This window comes from Panthera tigris, chromosome B4 (genome assembly GCF_018350195.1).
Source record: "Panthera tigris isolate Pti1 chromosome B4, P.tigris_Pti1_mat1.1, whole genome shotgun sequence".
Taxonomy (NCBI): Eukaryota; Metazoa; Chordata; class Mammalia; order Carnivora; family Felidae; genus Panthera; species Panthera tigris.
Window position 1 is genome coordinate 139,964,164 of NC_056666.1, and position 18,524 is coordinate 139,982,687.

General features: G+C 57.9%; 1 protein-coding gene across 6 annotated transcripts in view; it reads right to left on the reverse strand.

The window, feature by feature from the left end:
• Positions 1-12,714, reverse strand: part of BRD1 (bromodomain containing 1) — a 42,637-nt gene extending 29,923 nt beyond the window's left edge. For 5 of the 6 annotated variants that reach the window (XR_006220314.1, XM_042993563.1, XM_042993560.1 and 2 more), the window contains exon 1: positions 8,050-9,430. Coding sequence is in view for 5 of the 6 variants with exons in the window: in XM_042993563.1 (XP_042849497.1) it covers positions 8,050-9,416 (1,367 nt within the window). In the remaining variant the exon portion in view is untranslated. Of the gene's footprint in view, positions 1-8,049; positions 9,431-12,679 lie in introns of those variants that run through there. The other variant, XM_042993561.1, reaches the window with a different exon arrangement.
• Between the last annotated feature and the right edge of the window lie 5,810 nt (positions 12,715-18,524).

An 18,524-nucleotide genomic window follows, 5' to 3' on the forward strand; every position in this document is an offset into this window, starting at 1 on the left:
CGGGGCTGGAAGAGCTCACGGACCTCTCGGGAAAGGAGAAATTACTCAACGGCGAGCGAAAACTCAGCTCTCCACGGTGACGAATCGAGCCACACACATACCTCGTTAAGAAACGCACCCCCAAGTGACTGCAGACGTGGACTGAGAGACACAGATCCGACAGGTGGCCCGGGCCTCGACGGACGTGCTGGGACACGTCGGGGAACTGGCCGCCCTGGGCGCTGACCCCCTGCAGGGAGGCCAAGCACAGCCAAGATACAGCCAACAAATCAGGAGACTGGTCAGCGCTGGGGCCAGAGGAGACAGGAGGGACATGGACAGGGAAGCCGTGTGGAAGCTTTTAGAAGAAAACCCCGAGGTCTCCAGGGAAATGAAGGGTTATTTAAACAAGATATGACGGCACAAACCATAAAATAAAGCAAATACACACCGATGGAAAATAAAAGTCAAGCCCTTGTAAAGTGCCAGGACCGAGGCAAGCATGTCCGCTCCAACCCCCTCAAATCAACTCCGGGCTGGCGGACCTGGTCTGCACCGAAGTCAGATAAAGACCGGAAAAACCAACGGGTGGCAAAGCCTGCTCACACCGTCATCTTCTCGGACGCTGTCCACAAAAATAATCTAATAAACCACAACATATTATACTAATCCAGAAGAGTTAAAAACAAAAACAAAAACAAAAACAAAAAAACAAAAACCTGGACCTATACAAACAGCAAAAACACAGCTAATTGGAAAAAACACACTACTGGGGCACCTGGGGGCTCATTCGGACTCTTTTTCGGCTCAGGTCATGATCTCACAGTTCACGGATTTGAGCCCCACATCGGGCTCTGTGCCGGCAGCAAGGAACCTGCTTGGGATTCTCTCTCCTGCTCTCTCTCTCAAAAAATAAACTTAAAAAAAAAACCACACTACATTTTTTATGAGAACACCATGAACTCCCCCAAGACATTAAAGCAGCCCTGGTGAGGCAGCGAGGCAGGCCTGCTCGTGTCTACGGGAGACCAGTGGCACGGAGTCCAGGCTTCAGCAGGGACGTGGCCATCCCGAGAAGTTAGGCCTGGACCCGCACGTGGGGAGGGTACTGAATAACAAGTGGGCCGGCCCTACGCGGATCAGGGTTCAGCAGCGATATGGTGTCCTTGTCAGGCAGGACGGCCAGAGGTCCAAGGACGGGACGTGAGCGCCGGAAGCCGTCAGAACTGGCCCCGGTGACCAGCCGGGAAGGACTCGTACTTGGGGGAAGACCCAAAACCAGACCCCATCGCCCCCAACATTAGGCTGCAGGAGGGCTACGGAGGGTTCCCTGCTGGAGGACGTCCAGGGGTGGGGAGGGAGTCCTCAGGCCAGACCCAGGACGAGACGGTAAAAGTAACAAAGTTCAGTTCATCAAGACACCAGCACGTCACGGTCGTGTTCTTAAGAATTCTTACCTGTTCTCTACACGGACGTGTTAATGGATGAAACGAGATGACCGGGGTCTGTCTCCAAACGATGGGAAGGAAGAGACAGGCAAGGGTGGCCGCGAGTACAGTGACTGTTGGGGGCAGGCTCTCCCTGCTCTGCAGATTTCCAAATTTGAGAAGACTTTTTACAGACAAGGGCACCTGGATGGCTCAGTCGGTTTAGCATCCGACTCTGGCTCAGCTCATGATCTCAGGGTTCAAGGTTCGAGACCCACACCAGGCTCTGTGCTGACAACTCAGAGCCTGTCTTGGATCCCCTGTCCCCTCTCTCTCTGCCCCTCCCCTGCTCACACTCTCTCCCTCAAAAATCAGTAAACATTTAAAAAAAAAAACTTTTTACAGACCTAAATAAGAATGAGAAGTCAAGGGAAAGAGAAGTGGAGATCCGCGATGAGCACAGCGTAGCCGCCTCGCCACGCAGGCCTCCACGGCCACACGCACACGCGCAACCCCCACCGTCCCCGCAGGCTGCAGCCGAGAGGACACACCAGCTCGCACCAGTCCCCAAAAACGCCTGGCTCTGAAGCCAGCCAAGAGAACTCCCACACCAGCAGCGTGGTCGTCCGTGATGCCACCCACCCACCTCCAGACCCAGGGTGACACCAAAATATGAGACGCACGACAGCACTGTGTTCAAAGTCAGCGTGTAAATCAGCAGCAGACCACATATGCACAAGCACACCAAGACCAGAATACGGACCGGAGGAAGTCACCCCGATTCACAGTGAGTGGCTGCCGTGAGGGGCGGAAGGGCCCAAAGGGACTTGGAAGTGTTCCTTTAACGGCATTTTTTTTTCAATGCTACATTTGATAAACACGCGTGTCAGTCTCCACTTTTCTTTTAATTATTTTTAATGTTTATTTCTGAGAGAGCGAGAAGAGAGACAGAGCATGAGCAGGGGAGGGGCAGAGAGGGAGGGAGACACGGAATCCGAGACAGGCTCCAGGCTCTGAGCCGTCAGCAGAGACAGACGTGGAGCTCGAACTCATGAACCACCGGTTCATGACCTAAGCCGAAGTCAGACGCTTAACCGACTGAGCCACCCAGGTGCCCCTCTCATTTGGTTTTAAAACTTTTTATATAAAAACTGTGGGAAACAAAAAAAATGCAACTAAAAAGCTCCAGGTGGCAGTCACTGAAAGACGGTGCTCGTGACGCCCTGGGGCCATCCCTGAAGAGTCTGATTTTAGATCCCACCCTCCCAAAGAACACAGCCTTGAGTCCTTACAAGGGACACAACTCACTTTTGCAACAGCTCAGAGGTCAAATGGAGGTCAAGGTGGCAAGAGTGAAATCCAACCCCTGTGACCTGCAAAGGCCAGAAGTTGCCTTGGGAGGGAAGTGGTTCTGCACCATGTGGCTCCCAGGAGAAGCTCCTGCACGGTTCAACACAGGTCAAGACCCTTCTCGGGACCCCTTCGCAAAGCCCAGAAATGGCTGGGGCGCATGTGTCACCCAAGGTCACGGTGAGGTGGCCGTCTGCAGCTAACTAACCAAGAGCCGAGTTCCCCAAGGTCAGGCTGCCAGTGACAGCCAGCTGGGCCACCCACCAGATGCTCCCCTCCCACCCATCCAGGTCCTGCTGGACAGACCTCTGAAATCACAAGGTCAGGAGAGGGGAAGGAGCCCACTGATGAGAAACTGGAGGGCTGAGGTGGTCGACTCCGGGCCTCCTGGGGAACAGGACCAACAGGCGGGACCCTGGGCCAGTGTGAAGAGGTACCGGGCAGCTGGCGCCACTTCCAAGGGCCTCCCAGACCTCAGGCCGCGAGCCGGGAGAACACAAAAGCAGAAACTGTCCCGTGGAGACTCCAGCAACACCTTGGTCACTGAGAAGCGGGGGATGTCACTACCTCCGGGGGGAGGGGGGGCACACGGCACCTCCACGGACACCAGACAAACCCAGAACAATGCTCACTGGCTCTGCGAAGGCACAAGGGCTGTCTTCTCCAAAAATGGCCAGTCTCAGAACCTTCGAGTAGCTCCGGAAGCATCCAGATCACAGCCGGCCAGCCTGACCGGGACGGGGCCCGAATGGAGGACAGGGAGGCTACGGCGAGCCTCACCATGTGCTCGCCCGGAGGCCGGCCCTGTCCCGGCACACACGTGCGGACACGTGGGCCACCTCTGTGTACAGGGTGAACCCTGGGATTTGAGTGTCTCTCTCCTTCTTATTTTTGTAGCATTTTATAAATTTAGAGCTATTTCCAAATAAAAAACCGAAACGATGACCCCCAACCCGACCCAGTCTCCACGTGTGCCTGTGGAGAGCGCGCCATTGTGAGGCCCCGTCAGCAGTCCTGACACCATCCGTCCACCTGCCGCGGTGAACGGGTCCGGACTCGGCGTGCGCACCGTTCACGTTTTGCACTTTATCAGCCTAGGTGACGCCCAGGCTGCGGCAGTGGTGACACTGGGTGGCATTCGTCCACGGCTAGTATTAAAGAAAACTTCTAAAAAGTTTCAATCCTGTTTCTGCCCAAAGTGAGCAAACACAAGGCATGTGAACGGAAAGGACCAAAGTCGCTACTCCGGCTGGTTCTTCCCACGGACTGAGCGCCTGCTCTGCAGGCCCGGGACGCTGAGGGAGAGACCCAGGCCCCGAGAGACGGCGAGGACGCACGCGCAGAGCACAGCAGCTCCCTGCAGAGACCACCACCGAGCAAGGCACCCAGGACGAGGGCCAGCGAGGCAGGGGCCGCACAGGGCAGAGGCCGAGGTATCCAGACGCTCGGGTGACCGTGGACCGCGGCCCGCAGCGCTGCCCTCGCGAGCACAAGGTGCTGGAACACCTGCCCACACGCCGCGAAACACCGAGTCCCCACCAGAACTCTTCCCACCCGCCCCAGCAACGTGGTCAGAACCAGTCTGCACGGCAGCCGCAATCCTGCCTCCCGGGAAGAGCACCCTCCGCAGGCTGCGGCGCCCGGAGCCGGGGGGAAGCCGCACCCCGGGGCGGACGTACTCGCGGGATGAGACGCCCAGCGCCTCCATCCGAATTCACCTCCAAGGAAAGCGGGGAAGTCCACTTCGTGAAGTCACGGCGGGTGGGAACGAGAATATTCGAAGAGCGCGTGGGAAGCCCACCACCGTGGCGCTTTCTCGGCGTGCCAGCTTCCGAGCGGCGGGGGGCAAAGACGACCACCCTGCTTTTCCATGTAGCGTTCGATTCACAAACCAAACGCTTCGCTTTCCGGTCTGGTTCTCGGTGCTTCTCTCCAGAGCAGCTGCTGCTTTAGACACCATGCAGGCCCTTCCCCCGAGGACCCCGACGCCCCCGATGCCGGCAGGGGCACCGTGACCTGCCTCCGGCACCACGTCCAGGAGGCAAACCCAGGGGCCCGTGCAGCTGTGGGGTGGCCAGAGCAGGGCCTCCACCTGCCCGGAAGGGCCGAGCCACCCCCTCCCTCACTTCCCCAATCCACAGCCCAACAGAACTTTTCTAAATCATAGTCACGCTAAGGGCCAGAAACGTGGGGAAAAAAAGACATACAAAACTCAAGTCCGGACTTTCCACAGTTCTATTCAGCAAACATAAAATCCCTCGGTCGAATGGCTACTAAGCATTCACTCTCCCATTTCCGTCCTCACCCGGTGTCTGAGGGCGCAGCACCCTCCGGGAAATCGGGCTGTGGACCCGATCCTCCCTCCACCCTTCTCGTTGACTCAGGTAACTCACTAGGGGCGCACGTGCCCCGAGCAACGCACACGTAAACGACCCAAGTGGCCGAGAGGACCAGGCTAACGTCCGGACCAACACAGCACATCAGCCTCTGCTCGTTAGAGGCCACTCTCCTCCACATATAAAGAGCGACTCCCACCAAAGGGCAACAAGAGAGAATTACCAGCTCTGGAGCTTTGGGGCAACTCAGTGAGTCCCTGACCGCCCCCCCACCTGCACCCTCGCCTCACAAGCCTCAACCGGTCCCTCCCTCCCCCACGAAGCAGCGAGGAACGGAGGAGGGACCAGAGAAGGATCTAATCGGAAAAGCGGCTACTCAAGAGCTAGCACAGCACAGCCAAGACGCTGATCGTTCTCGGAAGGGAAGGCAAAAAGGGAGGGGAGTGGGATTTCGCGCACGCCCCCAGGAACGGGGGCCACCAGACCGGCCACACCGTGGGCCACGGCAGGATCAGCGCAGCGGCTGGCGAGCCCGGGCCACCCCAGCACCTGCCCCGACCACCCACAGGGTGGTCCAACAACAGCTTACCAACCGGCCGAGGGCGACCAGAAGACCTCCCAAGGATGGTGCTGTGGCCCAAAACATCAAGGTCGCCCAGCAGGTCTGGGCGATCCACACGGCAAGGCCACGAATCTCTCCCCAGCCACATCTTTTATCTCTACTCCAAACCGAAACCAATTTTATTCCTAAATTAAGAAAAGAAACAAACAGGGGCCAGACTACACTTTCAGTGCGTGGTTTACTAACTACATCACCCGCTTTCAAAGATTCACATCCGAAGCCGGCATTTTGTCCGTCGGGCTGGTCACCCAGGACCTGCGAGCGCCCACATTTTCCAACTGGAAATGCTTTCTCCTGCAAGTGGCCCCGCAGCCCCACAGGCCAGCCCCTCCTCAGCACCGCTCATCAGGAGCGGGCAACCACGAGGCGCTGGGCACGGCCAAGGGAGACCAGACCCTTCTGGATTCTCAATTTGTTAGGTCACGTGGCTTCCCTTTCATTTACTTCCATTACAGCAAACGCTAAGACCCGGGGCTCTTCCACAGAAGCTCTGGACGCAAATCTCACACTCTCTGCCCCACAGCTAGAAACGCAAGTGAAATGGTTTTTTAAAAGTCCAGCTGACTGATCTGCAAAGACACACCTTGGTTTCAACAATGGTTTCCTCCGGATAAGAAGGACGAGCAGTTTTGGTCACTTCTGTCTGAATCTGATTCTACGAGAAGTATGTGCTGCTCTAGAAGACTTCACTTGGGGAAAAAAAAAAAAAAAAACGCACCTCTAACTCTTAATACAAAGTAAGTGCCCAGAGTCTTGGGATCGAACAGCACTCCAACGTGAGGTCCCACTGCCCCTTACAACCGAACCGGTGAGCTCGACGAAACTCAGGACCCGTTAAAACCACCTTACGATGTCCAATCGCAACGTGCCGGTGTTCCCACCGCAGATGCGCAGAAGCACGACACCAAAAGCTACCCTTCAATATGCTGAACGTTCTACTTCTCAACAACTGAAACACCCGCGAGTCTGTCACACGCTCAATTTGTGAGATGCGCAGGTCCGATCCCCACGCGACTCACTCACCAACGATCCGCAGTCCAGCAACAACAGGTACCCCACGAGCTGCTCTCAGGGGCGGACTTCGTCACCTCAACGCTTCGCTTCCTTCACCGAAGGGTTTTAAAGCCCTCGTGCCCTATTATCAAGCGTGCTGCAGCCTCAAAGCTCAAGGAGCGTCTGAGCGAGGGGTCTGCTGTCCCACCCTCAGGCTCTGGCCTAAGACCAAACGACTTACCTCACATTCCGAACGAAGTAAGAGCGGGTCGGCAGCAGGAGGAGCAAGGAGGAAACAAGGGCAGGGACCTAAGTGGGCACAGCTGGGCGGGGACTGGCCTCTGTGACACGTGTAAGAGCAAGGCCAAGGGCCTGACCCCACTACCACCCCACTACCACCCCCCCAACCCCCCCTCCGCTGCGATCCTCAACCACTGCAGACTGCTCTGTTGGAGAGCCCTACACGGACCGGGCAACATCCACACCGCGAAGGAAATGGCCAGGAAACCCAGAAAGGCTGTCACAACAGGAAGGAGACCAGCGCCTCCCTCCGCGAAGCTCCCGTCAGCCCCACTCTGATCTCCGCGCCTGTCTTACCCTCCTTCACTTTACGACAGATTCATTTTAAACGCTACAAGGTTCTCGGGGGCTTTGGGTGGCTCGCCGGTTGAGCATCCTGAGTCTTCGTTTCGGCTCAGCTCACGGGCTCATGGTCCGTGAGACTGAGCCCCGTGTCAGGCTCTGCTCAGACAGCGTGGGGTCTGCTTAGGATTCTCATTCTCTCTCGTTCTCTCGGTCTCTCTCTCTCAAAATAAGTAAACGTTAAAAAATAATAATAAAGGGTGCCTGGGTGGCTCAGTCGGCGAAGCGTCCAACCTTGGCTCGGGTCATGATCTCGCAGTTCCTGAGTTCGAGCCCCACGTCGGGCTCTGCGCTGATGGCTCAGAGCCTGGAGCCTGCCTTGGATTCTGTGTCTCCCTCTCTGTCTGCCCCTCCCCTGCTCGTGCTCTGTGTCTCTCTCAAAAATAAAAACAAAGGTTAAAAAATAAATAATAATAATAACAAAGCCAAATAAAGCGCCACAAGGTTCTCCAACTCAGTGGGGAAGCGGAGCGAGGACCGGCATCTTACCGCGTCAAAGGTGGTGACCGCACCCGCAGTGCTCGGGGGCCCCCGACCCTAATTACTGCAGTCAGCGTGGCCCTGGGCTCCCCGAGCCCCGCGTGGCAGGGACCAGCGGAGGGCCACGTAAGCAGAAGGCGCGAGATCCTCTGACACAGCCGCGCCGCGCCCCGGCCCCCCCTCCGGCCTCCTCCTCTATCCCACGCTGGCACGCACTTACCTCTGAGGGGGGATATACGGGGCGCACACGGGCGGCAGGACCGCACAGGGCTCACTCAGCGTCTTCTTCGCCTTTTTCGCTTTCTTCCTGACCTTGGACGTGGACCTGACCGTTTTGACGGAGCTCTCTTTCCGACAGACACCGTTTTTCATCTCCACCTCCCCGTAAATGTTCAGAGGCCTCCGCGTACAGCCCGGGGGCGTGTGGGCGTCACAGTAAGCGGTCTTCCTGACAGAGAAGGTCGTGGCGCCGCCCGCGAGTTCCTTCACGGGCTCCATCTTCATGTAGAGGCCGGCCCTCTGGGCGCACGTCACGTGGAAGGCCGTGTAGCAGTTTGCCTTGTGGCACTGGATGCAGGCGCCCACGCCCTTCTGCTTGCAGAGGTAGCACGTCAGTTTCCACCGGGCCGGGGGGATGTTCCTCACGCCGTCGATGGGCTCGATGAACACCGTGTTGGCAAAGCCCACCTCCGGGATCCACAGGGCGCACACCACGTGGCCCCAGCGGTCGTCGTCTGTCTTTTTGAAGGCACCTCCCTTGTTCGGGCAGAGCACGCAGTCGGCGGGCCGGGCCCGGGACTGCAGGCAGTGTCGGCAGAGCCACTGGCCCTCGGGGATGTAGGGCACCCCGTAGCACTCCTGGTGCACGGCCAGGTTGCACATGTCGCAGAAGAGGATCACGTTGCTGTTCTGGCACTCGCCGTCCATGCAGATGCAGCACACGGCGTCTTCGTCGATCAGGGACTGCTGCTCCCCCTGCTTCTGGTTCTCGCAGTAGGACTCCTTCTCGAAGCGGTCCATCAGGAACTCGAACACGCTCTGCGACACGGCCGACACGCAGTCGCCCTTGCGCTTCTCGTTGACGATCTCCAGCCAGGCGTAATCCTCCTCGTCCATGTCGTACTCCACCTCGTTGTCCAGCTCCTCGGCCGACTTCTCGATGAACTTGTAGTACACCGGGGGCCTCCTGGGGGCGGACGGCGGGCTGTACTCCACGATCCGCACCTTGGGCTCGGGAAGCGCGCTGGCCGAAGCCAGCGTGCCGTGGGCACTGGGGAGGGCTTCATTTTTCTTTTTGACTCGGTTGTTTTTGTGGCGCTTAGTTCTTAAGCACACCGGTGGCCTCTCGCTATTTTCTTTATTGCTGTTGCATTCGCTCATTTCTTGAGCCGTGAGGTCATCTTCCAGTATGATCTCCAGGGGATCAAAAATACTGATCCGATGGAGGCGCCCCTCGATCTCTATCTCAACCATCCTCTGGGCCTGCGCGTAGGTCAGGGTCTCTCGCGTGGGGGAGTGCTTAGTACTGCACGGGGAGGAAGGGTGTCTCGCTGCAGCGCCGCGATGACATCGTCCTTTCCTCCTCATTTGGTACTGACTCCCTGAAACAGAGGGAAAGGCCAAGTTAGCTCCGTGCAGAAGACACAGGACGAGAAAACCACCAGACGCGCCGGGGGCAGAGCTAACCGACCAACCCAAGCTCAATCAAAACGAAACTCCCAGCTAACACCTCTCTGCGGAGTCCCAGATCACTCGTCCCCGGGACTCACGATCGTGTCCGACAACCTTCCCCACCAGGTCCCTCCCGGACCAGAGGAGAGGACGAGGAGTGAGGAGGGGCCTCTGAGAGGGACAAGAGCCTCTGGGCCGCCCTGTGATTCCCACAGCTCGCCGAGCACCTTCCTGGACCCAGCTGACAGGTCACCACGATGACTGCAACATCCCTCACGAGTAGGGAGCCCCGGCCCTGAGCCCAGAGAAGCCCACACACAGGGACGGACCCCAGCAGGCGCCAAAGGCAGGACAGCAGGGCAGGCGTGCTCGGCGGCTCCTTCGCCCCTGACCAGCACTCCCCTTCGCAGGGTCTTCCCCTGCAGCCCAGTGCAACAGCCCCGCTGGGTGCCGGGAGCCTAGGCGGTGACAGCACAGAGCACAGCCGTCCGTCCTCTCCACGACGCGCCCTCCACACCCACGTGGAGATACAGGGCGACTCGAGCACATCGGGACCAGAGAGAGGAGCCCCGTACTGGTCCGGGGGGCCGACCTCACCCGGGGAGGCCCCCGCCCAGCTTCCAGAGTGACCACCACAGAAACCCCCGCAGCCCAGCCAGCCTGCCCCGCCCCCACAAGGCCACTCCTCAGCTGCCGCCCCAACGGTGGCACCGGGCCGTGCCCTCCTCGTCCTCCGGCACACCCAGACGAGACGTGCCATATACCACAGGGGGCACCTCTGCCCTCGCGCCACACTGAGGGCCGCCCCTGAGAACCACACGCTGCCCGGGGAACCCCCACCCCGGGGTGGCCGGCAGGGGCTCAGGTGCCTGAAATCTTGGCCTCGGAGCTCTAGGAGAACTTGCTCTTCTCAGAGCTCCACCGTCCGACTCAGTAACCGAGTCTATTTTCAGTCTCCCTCATGTGAAGACTCCGGGGTCTGGACCACCACCCGCCAAGCCAAGTGTCACCTTGGGAAATGATGCCGAGGATGAGGACTCCGCCCTCCAAACAACTACACTGTACTGACAGGAAGCAAAATGACTTTAAGCGACTGGCTTACAAATGAACATTCCACAGTGGAGCCCCAGGCCCACTGCTACGCACGCCAAGACTGGGAAAGCCGGCACGGGGGCGCCCCCGGGACCCGACTGCCTCAAGGCAGCCTAGCTGATCTTCCGGAAAAGTCCTCAAGGAGCGCTTGGTAAGCCCCAAAAGGCAATCCCAGCGAACCCTAAATGCGCTTTTGAAGACAGACCCTTCTGATCTTCGTCAAATACAAACCCACGTTTTACGTTGAAATTTGACAAGAATTCCCTGCAAGGGCAAGCCCGGAAAACACTCTGGCCGGCCAAAACCCAACTCACCTGCGTGGCAGGGGTCTCCAGGCGCCCACTCAACCCCGGGCCCCCCAGAAATGGGCCACAAAGTCACCGACCAGCCAGTCCTGCACCAGCAGTGCCCGCGGAAGGGGGCTGGGTGCAGCCCCCGGGGTGTCAGCACGGAGGGGACCCTAATGCCCCCCCGGGACGGACGTCATTACTTTAATTTTTACATTAATGCACGTCATTACTGAGATGGGGTCACGGGGTCCAAGTGACAACCGGCTACTCAGCGGATTAAAAGCAAACACGTAATTTTCTCCTCGCCGCCAAAGTACCAGGTAGCTCTATCTGTAACCAGCCTCCACAACCCACGCTCTCCCGATGGGCCCCTCAAGCACTCTGCACACGAACTTCGCCTAACAACGGTCACGGCAGCTCCAGCGTCTGAAGACGGAACCGTGACGGGGAAGGAGGGCAGTTAGCGGCACAGAGTGACCGACTGCTCCCGCCTCCTGGCTTCCCGACACCCTCTGTCACTGCCATGTGGCTCCAAGCACACTTGGCGCTTCTGCAGAGGGACAAGCAGTCCCACCAGGACGTGGTCAGCGAGGACCAGAAGCCTTTCCAGCCGTAATTCAGTGAAATACACCCAGAAAAGCCGCGTGGGCCGCCAGAGAGGAGGCCTGCACGCTAAGGAGCAGCAAACGTCTTCAAATCAGTTCATTTCCTGCCTGGCTGGGAACGAGTCACTTCAACTGTCCCGGCCCTGCTCCCGCTAAAGCAGAAACAGGACCAGAGGCGGCTCCCGCTGGTGCGAACACTGCCCGACCTCCCACGAGGCGCTCGGGGCAGCGCCTGGCGGAGCAGGTGAGGGCATATACCACCCTAACTCCCCAAGCCCACCCAGGCAGGGGTGAAACTTCGGGGTGACGAAAACCTTCGGGATGGGCGTGGCAGTTTCCTGGGCGGACGTACTTGTGTCAAAACTCAAGTGTGCCCTAACAGGGGCTGTGTCTTCCCCGAATCACACCTCGGTGAGCTCACTTCTCCTACGAGGGTCCAAGGGAGCCGAGCGGGGCTCAGTTCCCCACAGTCAGAGGGACGGAGGGACGAAGGGATGACCGACTGTCCCCGCAGCCCGGTCCGGGGCCACCCACCTCCCCACGGCCAGACCCGCGCGGCTTCCCCGGCTTCTCTGCTGGGAAACGTTTAAAGTCCGGCCCTGTTACAGGGAGTTTCCTGTCTTGGCAAAACAAACCGACTGTATCTGTTACATAATGCGACCCGCTCGGGCACAATGACTCCCGGCCGCGTTGAAACGCCGACTCTGGGGCAGAGGGGCCGCCGCGCCCGACCCACGGCCCACACGCGGGGCCGGCTGCCGGGTCCCGATCTGCCGCCCGCCATCGCGGCGGCCGGCACGGGGCGGCCTCCCGGACACGGGGGCCCCGGCGCCCCGGCGCCCCGGCGCCCCGGCCCCCACCGCCCGGCCTCCCCGGCACCCCGGCCTCCTCAACAGCCCGACCCCAACACCCGGACTCTCGGGCCTCCCCGCCCAGCCTCCCCGACGCCCCGGCCTCCCCGATCTCCCCCGCCCCGGCCTCCTCGCCACCTCGGCTCCCTCCCCCCCGCCCCCGCCCGGCCCGGCCCGGCCTCCAGGCCGCCCTCAGGCCGCCCACCCGCCCGCCCGCCCGCCCGCGGACAATGCGCCGCCCGCCGCGGCCGCCAAACATGGCGTCGGCACAGGCACCCGAGAGGCCGGCGGGCGAGGCGAGGCGGCGGCGGCGGCGGCGGCCCCGGCCCCCGCCCACTCACCTTCGGGGCCGCGGCCGCGGGAGCCCGGCGGCGGGCGCGGGGGGCCGGCGCGGCCAAGGCGGCGCTAATGGCGCCCGCGGCTCCTCCGCCAACGGCCGCGCAGGCCCGGCCCGCCGCCGCTCTGGGCGCGGGCTCCTGTCGGCGGCGCCCGGCCCGGCTCGGCTCGGCGGCCGCGGGCTCGCGGGCTCTCGGGGTCTCGCGGGCGGGCGGCGGCGGCGGCGGGCGGTGCGGGGCCCGGCGGGGAGGCCCGGCGCGGGGAGGGGGGGGGGTCGGCCGGCGGCGACGGCGGAGGCGGCGGCGGCGGCGGCGGCGGCGGCGGCGGGGCGCGGGGCGCGGGCGCGGGGAGGGTCGGACGCCCGGGCCGGCTCGCTCGCTCGCTCCCCAGCGAAGCAAACAATGCGGCGAGCGCTCCGCCCGGCGCGCTGCGTGCGAGACGCGCCCCGCCCGCCGCCGCCATGACGCGCGCCGCCGGGGGAGGGGCGGGCTGAGGGGCGCCGGCCGGGGAGGGAGGGGCGGCCGGGCGGAGGGGGCGCGGGGACCCCGGGCTGGGGGCCTGAGGGGACCCCGGGCTGGGGGCCTGAGGGGCGCGGGGACCCTGGGCTGGGGGCCTGCGGGGACCCTGGGCTGGGGGCCTAAGGGACCCTGGGCTGGGGCCTGAGGGGCGCGGGGACCCTGGGCTGGGGCCTGAGGGGTGACCGGACAGAGGGGCGCGGGGACCCTGGGCTGGGGCCTGAGAGGACCCTGAGTTGGGGCCTGAGGGGTGACCGGACAGAGGGGCACGGGGACCCTGGGCTGGGGCCTGAGGGGACCCTGAACTGGGGCCTGAGGGGCGCGGGGACCCTGGGCTGGGGCCTGAGGGGACCCTGAACTGGGGCCTGAGGGGCGCGGGGACCCTGGGCTGGGGCCTGAGGGGTGACCAGACGGAGGGGCGCGGGGACCCTGGGCTGGGGGCCTGCGGGGACCCTGGACTGGGGGCCTAAGGGACCCTGGGCTGGGGCCTGAGGGGCACGGGGACCCTGGGCTGGGGCCTGAGAGGTGACCGGACGGAGGGGCGCGGGGACCCTGGGCTGGGGCCTGAGGGGACCCTGAACTGGGGCCTGAGGGGCGCGGAGACCCTGGGCTGGGGCCTGAGGGGTGAGCGGACGGAGGGGCGCGGGGACCCTGGGCTGGGGCCTGAGGGGACCCTGGGCTGAGCCTGAGGGGTGACCGGACGGAGGGGCGTGGGGACCCTGGGCTGGGGCCTGAGGGGACCCTGAACTGGGGCCTGAGGGGCGCGGGGACCCTGGGCTGGGGGCCTGCGGGGACCCTGGGCTGGGGCCTGAGGGGTGAGCGGAGGGGCGTGGGGACCCTGGGCTGAGGCCTGAGAGGACCCTGAGCTGGGGCCTGAGGGGTGACCGGACGGAGGGGCGCGGGGACCCTGGGCTGGGGCCTGAGGGGACCCTGAACTGGGGCCTGAGGGGTGCGGGGACCCTGGGCTGGGGCCTGAGGGGTGAGCGGACGGAGGGGCACGGGGACCCTGGGCTGGGAGGGAGAGGATTTTTGAGGTGGAGGTGACTGAGGGGCACTGTCTGGGCAGAGGTGAGCCTGAGGTGTCCAGGGAGAAGCCTAGGCGGTCAGCACAGTGACCATGAAAGGACCCTGGGGCGCTGGGGGAAAGGACCTGGCAGGGGCCCCCCAGCTTGTGGCTGCAGGGGAGGCCCCCAGGAAGAGAGGGACACCCCCCCACCCAGGGCAGAGGCTGGGTCCTTGTGAGCTGATACGGTCTTCTCCTCATATGGGCAAACAGGGCAGGGTCCATCAGAGGCCTTACCAAGAGTGGGCGGGCTGGCCCTGACCACCCACGTGTCCTCTTGCTGACTGCTGCTCGAGCTTCACTGCACCCAGCCTGTAGGTTGAGAGGCCACGGCTTGGAGAGTCGCTTAGGGTTGCAGCCAAGGTTCCCCCCTTGAAGCCGGTGCCCCCTCCAGACACACCCTTGGGTGGAGAAGGGGCTGGCCTGCCGGGGGGGGCTGCAACCACATGTGCACCCAGGCACCACGAACACCTCCTCTGCTCTGCAGATGTCTGCTTACCGCAATCCGAACTCACCAGGGCATCCAGTAGTGGAGGACAAGCGAGCTGGGCCTGCATCCCTTGTCCTCAACCTGGGGTGACCCGATGCAAACGGACAGGCTGGAGTATCTTACAACACGGAGCAAAAGTAAGAGGCTCACGAAGAAGACGACGAGAACCTCACAGAATAGGACACGGAGAATGATCACAGGAAACTTCTCAAATGACAAGTAATGCCCAGGACACGTGGAGAAAAAACACCCACAGAGGCACGTCAGAGTGACATTCTGGAATTCAAAGGGTAAAGAGAGTAACTCAAAAACCTGCAGAGAAGAAGGATCTTCTTTAATCAGACTGAACCTGATTGTCAACTGGCAAGGGAGCACAATTGTCAAAATTGTAAGAGAATTGAACCTAGAACTCCTAGTAGTGAAACTCATTTGTGGAACCACAAAATAAAGGTGTCTTCACAGTCTGAACATCCAAGTTCACCATACACAAAGTCTATTAAAAAAAAATGCTGGAAGATAGATTCTAGCAAAACAAAAAGCGTATCCAAGAGTAAGACATGGATGCCAGCAAAGAAACCAGTTGGAATGGTTGAAAGAAAATCATATAACAGCTGGAGAGAAAATCCCAGATGAGTCCAACATGACATATGGCAAGGGGAGGTCAGAGCAGGAAGGAAAAAGCACGCTAAATTTCTTGTATTGTTAGAAGACTTCAGAGTTGGTGGGGAATTGAAATGAAGACTGACAGTATCAACAAAAATCAGAAAAGAGAAAAAGATAAATGCATGATCAGAAAGGAAGATAATATGAGATGACAACAAGAAATCCAAGCATTCATGTAATCACAAACATGACTACATTAAGTTCATGTATTAAAAGATCGAGACTCTCGAAATGGCATATATCATTAAATACTATTTACAGAAAAATATATCTGAGAAAGTCACACAGATTGAAAATAAAAGGATAGAAAGTATGTATCATACAACTCTTGTTCCTCAAAAGACCATAAGAGAATGGACAAAAACAAAACCTAGAAGATATTTGCAACATATATACCTTGCAAATTATTCAGTGTCCAGAATATATGAAGAATACTTTCAAATCCATTAGAGAAAAACAAGCCAGGGGTGCCTGGCTGGCCCAGTCAGTGGAGTGTATGACTCCTGATCTCAGGGTTGTGAGTTCAAGCCCCACATCGGGTGAGGAGCCTACTTAAAATAAAATTTTAAAAAATTAATTTTTTTTTTTAAAGAAAAAGACAAGCCAATCGAATGACGGGGAAAACCCATAATCAGGGTCCTTGCAGAGAAGAATGTGGAAGGGCCAATAACCTCACCAGTAATTTCACAAATGCAAACTAAAACCACCAAATGAGCACAAATGTTAAACTAAACCCAGGGATGGCAGGAAGGTAGATCAACAAATATGCATACCCTGCTGGCTGGAATGTCAGGTGGTACCATTACCTTAGTGAAAAATAAGGCATTACCCAGTGAAGTTGGACACGTGTATCAGTTATCTATTGCTGCATAATAAAGCACCTGCAAAACTTCATAGCTCAAAACAACAATAGTCGTTCCCTTTACACACAGATCTCCTAGGGTACTAGGGTATCCCTACTGGGGACTGGAGGGTCCGTGTCCAAGATGGTGCATGCATGGCCACTAGGCCGGTTCAGGCTATGGGCTGAGCCGGATGGTGGCCAAGTTCCAAGAGCAAGAATTCTAAGAGAACTAGTAAGGACCTGTTATCACTCTTCATACCATAGCCCCAGAAGTCACATAGCATCACTTCTGGCCAAGCCTGTCCGGATTCAAGAGACACCTCTGCTTCCTGGGGATAGAAGTGTCAAAGTCCTATTTTAAGAGGAAGGAATACATGAGCACATGTGCACACCAATTCCCAGCTCGAGGGTTAAGCTGATACATTCCCAGGTACTTCCGTGCCTGAAAGTATGCCAAAGAAGCCTGCACTTGTTCATAGGGAGATGTGCATCAAAGTTCAAAACAGTATTGTTTTTAGTAGCAAAAATACTGGGAGGGAAAATACCTTAAATGTCCCTGGACGATAAGACAAGGTGATGTACGTCCATATAATGGAACAGCACACGATGGCTTCAGTGAATGAACTGTACCACTTGAGCCATGTGGCTGAATCTCAGACACGGTGCCGAGTGGGAGTAACTCAGGACTGTAATATAGAGTGTGATTCCATTTACAATTAAACAGAGTGAGGTAGGAAATATGTGGCTAAGTATGTACCCACAAACCCCGTATCTTTTTTGATACCTGTTAACAAACCTTAGCGTTCACACTGGTAGCTCTACTTCCAATCCAACAGATTTCATTCCATCCTCTCTTTCTGTCGAACTCTCTCAACAATGAAAAACCTACGCATTCACTTCACAGCTGTCTCCACGTGTGTTGAGGCTGTACCAGCCGGAAAGTTGGCCCAAGACACACCAACCACCACCCCCCACCCCGCCTCTGTTCGATGCACCTCCGAAAGATGTACAGCCGAAAGCCTGAGCCCCACAAAAGCAAGGAGAGGGCATTGGTGTTATTTTGTCATGTTCTGTTTTCTGGCAGAAGTCAGATAATACCCTTTCTCTTTGTGCTTGATCTATCTCTATAGTAGATTGTGCTTCCGTAAACAAACACAACATACTCAGAACGTCTCACTTCAGAACTCAGGAAAAATAGTTTCTACTGACGCTTTTAATAAAATTTAGTTATTTGCATAGTTTCAATAAAAATCAGTCCTTTTTACCAAGATATAATTAAACAAACTGCCACCAAGGCTTTATGCGGGTGTCTCATTTGAGAATACGTTCAGTATGACCCACCCACCTTAGGCACAAGGTTGTAGCATCTGTGTTGGGTCAATGCCCACAGAATCCTCTGCCCCGCACTGCTCAGGTGCCTGTCCTACGGTGTACCATGTCTTAGTCGTACAAGTAGTAAGGAAAATGGGAACTATGACAGACACCATGGTCTTTGAGAAGGTACGAACTTCCCTATTTGCACAGGTATTGCAGGCAAATCAGAGGGAGATTAGTTTGGTTCCATTTCCTAACCTAGGAATAGAAGGGCAAATGAGAGAAAAATCTCAGGCATAATAGAGGCTCAACCTCACATTCCTAATGATGACATCTCCAAACAGAAGTTGATTTTCTGGCCTTGATCTTTGGGTAGCACCATATGACTTAGATGTGCCAGCCCAAAAAGGAGGCTCATACACGTTAATTACCACATCTTACAGCACCTGTGTAGGTGAATCAAGGCCAAACACGGGAAGACCAGCTTTGTGTGGTCAAGAATAACCCTCGTAGAGAATTTATCATCACAAGTAGGGACTAATAAAACTTTTCCAAAACTTAAGAATGGGTAAGAAGGATGGTGGCGGGTCCCTTGGTGGGAGGCTGAATGTCGTCTGGCAGAACTGCCAAGGGAAATTTGTTTTTATTCTCTAGAATGTGCACCTGTTCAACTTGCTATTTACTATCGATGATGATTTTTTTTTTTTTTTTTTTTTTTTTTTACAACTCATTGAGGGTAGACTTCACCTTGTAGAAAACACACAGCTAGGTAAAATGATCCTTGTCTGATAACAATGCAAATGAATTTTGCTCAGTAGTAAGTGATAGAAATGATTTCTGTCTGGTGAAAATGATTACAACTAGAAGAGGTTGCAGTTTTACGGCCCTACAGAGTATTAACCCGGTTTTAATCTAAATCAGCAGGTTTACTCAAGCAAGCTCGTCTTCAGCCACTGTCAAT